At 46.9% G+C, this 7,739-nt stretch overlaps 1 protein-coding gene across 1 annotated transcript; it reads left to right on the forward strand.

Moving 5' to 3' along the window:
• Window positions 1–853: 853 nt before the first annotated feature.
• LOC114072094 (spindle and kinetochore-associated protein 1-like) lies at window positions 854–7,619 on the forward strand (the record flags this gene model as incomplete). The annotated part of the gene is made up of 5 exons (XM_027910015.1): window positions 854–953; window positions 1,609–1,733; window positions 2,713–2,804; window positions 5,723–5,860; window positions 7,450–7,619. Coding segments are annotated over exons 1-5 (625 nt in total), but the record flags the coding sequence as incomplete, so codon positions are not given.
• Between the last annotated feature and the right edge of the window lie 120 nt (window positions 7,620–7,739).

A 7,739-nucleotide genomic window follows, 5' to 3' on the forward strand; every position in this document is an offset into this window, starting at 1 on the left:
TCATCCCGCCGCTTTTTCCCTATCCCCCCCGCCGCTCCCCTGATCCTTCTCCGGTCCCCGGAGCGGGGGCTGGCGCCGGGGGAGCGCTCGCGCCGGGTCCCGTGCGCCGCGAGGAGGAACGGGTGACCTCGGCCGCCCCTCAGGACGTCCCGCTCCCTCTGGGAACACCGGCTCCCCCTCAGGTATGGGAGCGCGGGAAGAGCGGCGGCTGACCCACAGCCGAGTTAGCCAAGTTGTTACAAGCTTTAAAAGATAAGTGGAAGCTTCGTTTCCACGTGCGAGCCGCCGGAGGGAGCTGTGTGAGCGCTCAGTGCGGTAACTGCGCTACATGCGAGGGTTTTGTCGCGTTTTATAACCTTATCGACTATTGGCTACAATAGGGTTAGCGATTGTATTACTGTAGTCGATGTATAACGCTCTTTTTGTGCCTCCATACTCTGCTAACACAATTTCTTTTGTTGTTTTATTTTAAAATATTAATCACTGATGTAATCTCCTTGAGAGAGACTTAAAGAACTTTGGATAAAGCAGGTGCTTCTTGATTATTTCAGCGAATTTCCAACTCCTCGATTAGCGGGCACTTCAATATAATAAGGGTGTTCCCGGTTTCACGAGGAATTGCTGCGCTGATATAACACGCTGCATTGATCTCCAGAGTTCAGGGAAATTTATTGCCTGATGTCACTCACTTTGTGCTTCCTCTCCTGCCTTCAAAAGTCAGTGAGACGAAGGGGAATTACAATATTTACTGCTTCAGATCGGGGTCCTTCTGAAAACTCTGCTTTTGTGCACAGTGTTTCAGGTTGGGCCTTTTTTTTAATCCCCGCCTCTGTTTTTGTTGCCCTTCAGTGTGATGATGGAGGACGTGGAATCCTCACTGCTGGAAGATTTCTGCTTACACATCAACACGAAGATTTCGAATATTAAAAAATACTTGCAATTAAGAAAAATAGGTAAATGAGATTAACAGTGGGGTTTGGGTTTGCTTCAGGAAAAACGCTCAGGGGCTGGAGAACAGAAGGGAGCTGGGGAAGGGTCTGGAGCAGCAGGAGCAGCTGGGGGGGCTCAGCCTGGAGAAAAGGAGGCTCAGGGGGGACCTTCTGGCTCTGCAACTCCCTGACAGGAGGAGGGGAGCTGCGGGGGGAGGATCTCGGGCTCTGCTGCCAGGGAACAAAGGGATGGGACAAGGGGAAATGGCCTCAGATTGTGACGGGGGGGGGTTTATGTTGGATCTCGGGAACAGCTGCTTCATGGAAAGGGTTGTCCAGCCCTGGCACAGGCTGCTCAGGGAGTCCCCATCCCGGGAGGGGGTTAAAAGCCGTGTGGATGTGGCAGCTGGGGACGTGGGTTAGTGGTGGCCTTGGCAGTGCTGGGGTTACGGTTGGACTCCCGTGGTCTTAAGAGGGCTTTTCCAAACTGAATGATTCCATGAGCTCTGTTGGCTGTGTGGAGTACGAAAGCTGCTTCTCCTGGGTGGGAGGATATGGCAGCTGGGGAGTATAGAGTTAATAGGTAATCACCACTTGTGGAGGGGAGGGAAATGGGATTTTGTTTTGTTTTTTTTTTCTTTGTTGGAGGTTTTGTGGCTTAACATTCTCTTTTTGACAGGTGAAGAAAAATGCCTCGGAGTTCTCCTGCAGAAAATAGGAAAAGATGTGATCCTCTTGAATGATCTCCTGAATAAAATGGAAGCCGAAGTTAATCAGCAAGAAAAAACGAAGCATACGCTACAAGTAATATTTTTTTTTCTTGTTCGTAAAATACTACAAGAGGAGTCTTTGATAAGTGTGTAGTTGTTTTTTTTTTCCTTGATCCTCAGTGGTATGTTTGGATGCATGTTCTTAGAAGAGAAACTGGGGCTTGGAACAGCCTTGCTGACGGCTTATTAAGCAGTTCTCCAGCTAGAGAACGTTAAAAAATTTTGCTTTTCAAGGTTTATACGTGGAATCATAGAATCACAGAATGGTTGGGGTTGGAAGAGACGTTAAAGCTTATCTTGTTCCAACCCCCTGCCACGGGCAAGGACACTTCACGCTATCCTGGGTTGCTCCAAGCTCTATCTAGCCTGGCCTTGGACACTTCCAGGGATCCAGGGGCAGCCACAGCTGCTCTGGGCAACAACCTCACCACCCTCACAGGGAGGAATTTCTTTCTAATACATAATCTAAACCTTCCCTCCTTCAGCTGGAGGCCGTTAGGAGCATGTCTTTATCACTGACCTCGAAAACATGTTTTTATCATAATAGATACTGTGATCTAAAGAGCAGTTCAACTTGTACAGCTTTGCAATAACTGCAAAAACTGTTTGATTAGAATATTTATCTGTTCTAGTGTGTGTCTGCAGTGCCTTCACGTGTTAAGCCTTTGGGGAATGGGTTGTTTGGGGAATGTAGGTGAGTGCGCTGTGGTATCTCTTCGTCACTACCACCACTCCCCTACGCAGACCTCGCTAGTTGTGCCTTGCTAATGATTTGCATTTGCCTGCTCAGGTTTCTCAGGCACTTCGAGGCCAAGGGCAAGACACTCCTCGCTCTGTTTCTCTGAGCTTTACTAGCTCCTGTTGGGAAATGATGGGCTAAAGAGGCGAGATGACAGGGAGGGAGCAAAGGACACCTCTTAATAAAGCTGAAAATTGATTTAGTATTGCCCTGATTTCACTTGCCTGACGTCGGTAGGTTAAGCTTTCTGATGAAGGTCTCACGTTACTTTCAGGAGCTCCAGCAGGTTGCCGAGAGAAACCTAAAAGAAGCGCAGCACCTCCTGGAACACATTCCTCTCCACCTGCCCAAGCGAACTCGGAACACGTACGTGGTACACGGGCATGGAGGGTGTCAGGCTGCTGATTTTATAACTGTGGTGCCTGTGGATTGAAGGGTGGGTTAGTGATCCCAATGCCAGGCCAATCAGAAGTGAAGCTCACCACAGTCCTTCCAAACATAATTTAAAAAAAAAAATCCTCTGACTTGACCATCTTTCTGTGGGGCTTCCGGAGTCCCAGTGTCTGGGGATCCCAAGACTTGTTTCCAGCCTTGTCAGAAGGCAGTTCATCAGTCTGTTTTAATTCAGTGCCCTCAGTATCTCAGCTTGTTACCTTGGTCTGGTGCCTGATGCCAGACAAGCCTCAGGCTTGAAAATGCTACAGGTGCATTCCAGCAAAGCAAAAGGTTAAGTATGTGGAAGTAGGGTTCCAGAAGAGAAAAGTTAGCTGTAATTTTAGTTGGTGCATAGCAACATTCCCATTGGTGTAGGTCCTGATTTTATTGAAACTCGGGTTGGCCTTAGCTGGTGGAGAGATGACTTTTGTAGGAGCTGCTTCTGATTGCAGCTCTTTGGACATGAGCCCTCGGATTAGGAAACAGTAGTCTCTCAAAATGTGTCGAGAGGTGTCTGGTTCCTTTTCAATTTAAGTGTTCCTTTGTGTGTGTGTGAAAGAATAGAAATCCTTCAGAAATTACCGATGAGGTTCTGCCTTCCTTGTCGCAACCTGCTTTCTTAATTCAGGAAACCCTTTGTCCTAAGTTGGTGTCAGCTCCTGGAAATTGTCTAGATGCAAATGAGGCTTATTTAGTGATTGTGCCACCTCTCATATCAGAAAGATTCTTTGGGGTGTTGGTTTCCCTTTCCAATATTGTCCTGCTTGTGATCAAGAAGTTAATTACGAAATGACTTCAGCCGGTCCTTCCCATTCTGGACAGAACCACGGATGTAAAACCAACCAAGCTTTTCTGATCATTTTCTGCAGACTGTGCTCTGCCAGCTCGCAACTGCTGTTCTGTCAGTGTCAGTTTGTTGTTGGTTTCTCCCGGGTAATAACAAGTTATATGTTAATGCCTTTTGTCAAAACGTGCTTTCTCCTTTTGTCCCCACCTTGTCACTTCTTGGTGTTCGCCGTGTTGTGCAGTGGAGGGTGGAGGAAGTGCAAGACAGGGCATAATTGATCAGAATCCACCGTACCACTGCCGAGATGCTTTCAGTCCTCTTCCCCAAACCTCCCTCCACTGACCTCCTCCCTTTCTGTTCCCTTATGTCCCCGAGTGGGTGGGGACGGGGGTACTAATGGACTGTCATGAGATAATGCAGAAAGGAGAGCCAGCACTTGAAGGCTGGCGAGACAGGCCTTGAAACCCCCCCTGGGAGAATGAAAACACCCACACAGATGAATTGAACGATTCATGGCTTTAAGCTATTGTTTCTCTCCTGTGTTCTTCGGGGTTTTTCTTTTCTTGTTTACCAGAGGAATCTCACTGAAATGAAAAAGCAAGCTCGATGTCTCTCAAAGCCTTTTTATCATCCCAGGTGTTTACCGAGAGCGGTTTCTCACCGTGCCAAGGCCGGATTTCGTAAAGAAGCGTCAGTTCTTTCTTCTCGTGGTTCAGGTCGTGGTGAACTGTATCTGCACCACGTCACTGCGGCGGTACAGGGTCAAGGGATTCGGTGGGATCACAAAGCAAAAGCACCTGGGGATGAGGGAACCACGTAGAACCATTGTTGCGGTAGGATGGATGCCAGGAGACTGGAGCGTGGGAGGAGTGAAGTTTCAAGATGTGAACTCTCTTCCCTCTGTCCTTGTTTTTATCCTTCCGTTCCAAACCCACCTCCAATACCACCCAGAATCCCCCCTGCTTCCCTTCCCTCCTCCCTGTTGACATTCCCTGCTATCTCCAAGGATGCTGGGATTCACGTTGTTGTTGTTGTTCTGACCAAAACAGATGTTTTCCAGATGTTTACATCGGAGGAGGTTTATACCTACTGGTGTCTCAGAAGGGCTCTGAGTTGTGTCAGGGTGCTGAGCTGCTTCTGTCCCTGTCACCAGCCAGGGAGAGTCCAGCAGGTGGCACTTTTCTTCCCTGGGACTGGGACACTGGGATTGGGTGTGTCACACCAAGTGACACCTCAAATCCCAGCCCCGGGGCCCGCAGATGGTGGGGGCACTGCTGTGCCAACAAGAATCTCTTGTAGGAAGGTCAGATCAAAGTGGAGGATCAGTTTCTCGTGCCAGGTCAGCTCTGTACTGCTTTTAGTTAATTTTGTTGCACATCCCAATAATGTCCATGTGCTCCAACAGCCAAATGTATCCTCTTTGCTGTCCTCGTGCCAAGGAGCCTCTGGGTGGGTGGCTGGGAAGTCACTCTGGGTTTGAGGCTCTAAGCTGAGCCTTTAGAGGAAAGGTGAATTTTAAAAAATTATGCTCTAATAACCGCTCAGAGCAGGAAATTCTTTGACTTTGGGGATCTTGCCTAAAAAAAAAAAAGAAAATACTAAAAAAATCCCGGTCTGCTGGATGTCGTTGAATTTCTTTGCCTCAAAAGATTAATGGATGAGTCAGGCTTTCCAAGATTTGAACTCGTTTCAGAGAGCTCTGAAGTATTTCGAATCTGCAGCTCTGTGCTGTGGGTTCATCTGATAAAAAGCCAGGCCTCGTGTTCTGTGAAATGTAATGGTACATTGAATTCTGCGTTTGGACTGCTTGCAACTCGCCTGCTAGCAGCCTCTGGGGCAGAGAAACCAAGAGCTGGGATGAAGTCACCTGAAGGATGCAGTTTGAAACGGGAGTGGGCTCGCCGTGTTTGCTTTTGTTTTGTGGAATGTCATTACTTGTGTTCATCCAGCTTAACAGGTGGATTCGGATTTACATCTGTGAGGAAGCAGACTCGATAAGGTGGTGGAATTCTCCTCACTACTTATCTGCTATTTATACACTTAATATTCATTCATTTCGCAGCGTCCCTGTGCCAACTGCGAAACACGGAGAGCAAACGAAAGCGGCAGAACCCGAACCTGCCAAGCAACCTGAAAAACCAAAACAAGTCATTAAAAAAATGGCACTGATAACGGCAGAAGAATTTGCAGATGTTCCTGTGTAAGTAAGCGTGGCTTTCCTTACACCCTGTCACGTCGGTTTGGGTGGCAAACCCAGGTTTGGGAGAGTGACCTCCTGCAGAACTGGGACTGACAGAGATGGCTTGAAACTTTAATGATAATAGCTGCAAATGGTTGAAATGCAGCACTGGCAAACCTGAAAATGAAATTATTGGTGTCTTCCCTTTTATTGGGAAGATCAGAACTAATCAGCAAAAACCCTCTTACTGCAAAAGTCACTGTAGTTGATATGAACAGAAATTTATTAGCTAACAGGTGAATTCTCTTCTTGTTTTGAGAACTGACCAAAAAAGCTGGAGCATGGGAATCTTTGGTGTTTGCTCTGGCAAGAGAAGTAGACACAGACCATTCCAAACAAATATTGTTTTAACTTCCACTTAAAGCTGTGGTCTTCCACGTCACGAGACAAGGTAGTTGTGGCACTTGGGGGACTTGGGTCAATGGTGGCCTTGGCAGTGCTGGGGGAAGGGTTGGACTTGACGATCTCGGAGGGCTTTTCCAACCTACAGGATTCTGTGATCATCCTTGAGAACAGAAGATTTTCCTCTGCTGTTCACGGACACAGAGGGTGGGGAGAGAGGCCAGATGGAACTTTTCCCTATCCATTGCAGGCTTGTAGAGAGGTTACACCTTAGACTGTGCTGGTGGAGCTCTAGAAAGAATTTTATTCAGCTGGGAAAAGCATGTTTGTTCTGTGGAGGAAGATTTACATGAATTTACATGGATCTATTAATCTACCAGTGCTACTGTTGCCTGGCAATGTTGTAGTACAAGAGCGAGGGAATGAATCTCGAGCTTCAGAGGATGATAACTTGGGGGAATATGTTTCCTTCAGCCTCAGCATTTTTGAGGGAGCAGGTGGTGGCCATGAAGAGATTTATCTCTTTTGGTGTGGTATATTTGTGATACACTGACGTGTGCTCCTTTTTCTCTGAGGAACACATCACTGTGCTCTGGTTTTCATACCTTTGGGAAAGAATGTTTCGAGAAAGGGCTTCTGTGGATTAAAAGAAGAAATTGGGTCACTTGTTTTGGTTCTCTGTTACCGAAATCTACAGCAAGCACTTATTTTTTAGTTGGCAGCGGTAAAAAAAAAAGCATCCTGCCCACATTCTGATTTGGAATATCGAAATTGTAATTGATTAGCCACTTCTGCTTTAAATTAATTCTCTGTGCGTTTTCCAAAGGCATTCGGTTTGCTGATGGTCACAGGATAGGGGAAGGCTGGCCTGGCTTTTACTGACACGTTTTTGGAGGGGGGTTTGTGTTGTTGTTATTCCAGTTTCAGGTTTCATTTTTATATAACGGCTTCTCAGTTCCTCTCCCTTAAAGGCATGCCTTTAATATCTATAAATACCGAATAGCCTTACTGGCAAATTATCCCAGTGTTCTAGTTTTTCCACGTGGCTTTGGTTTTATCTTCCGTGCTTCCTGTACCTCGAGGCTGTTATCAGCAGAGAAAACTGCCTCCGACTGGGAACGGCTCGCTCAGTTAAGGCTGATGAAAGAGAGAAATAAACAAGGAACTTTGCGACTTTCTGGTTACTGGTTTTTATTTTCCATCCGCAGGTATCTGAAAGGTCGCTTGGGACTCGATCAGATCAACGCAGTCGTTGAAGAGATCAACAAGGCCGTCGTGGGCAAGTACAAGATCATGCACCGGCCTCTAAAATCTCTGGGTTTTGCTGCCAGAAACCTCTACAGCAGGTTCATAGAAGAAGAAACTAAGGATACAAAAGGTATTTCCTTTTTCCCCCCCCCCCCTTTTTCAGTACCTAATTCACGACACTTGAATGTTGCAGCACAAGTATGACAATACTGGACTTTTTTTTTTTTCCTGTATTTTTGAACCAAAAAGA

Source organism: Empidonax traillii, unplaced genomic scaffold, assembly GCF_003031625.1.
Source record: "Empidonax traillii isolate 1590-97213 ecotype Southwest subspecies unplaced genomic scaffold, ASM303162v1 scaffold2628:size20430, whole genome shotgun sequence".
Lineage (NCBI taxonomy): Eukaryota > Metazoa > Chordata > Aves > Passeriformes > Tyrannidae > Empidonax > Empidonax traillii.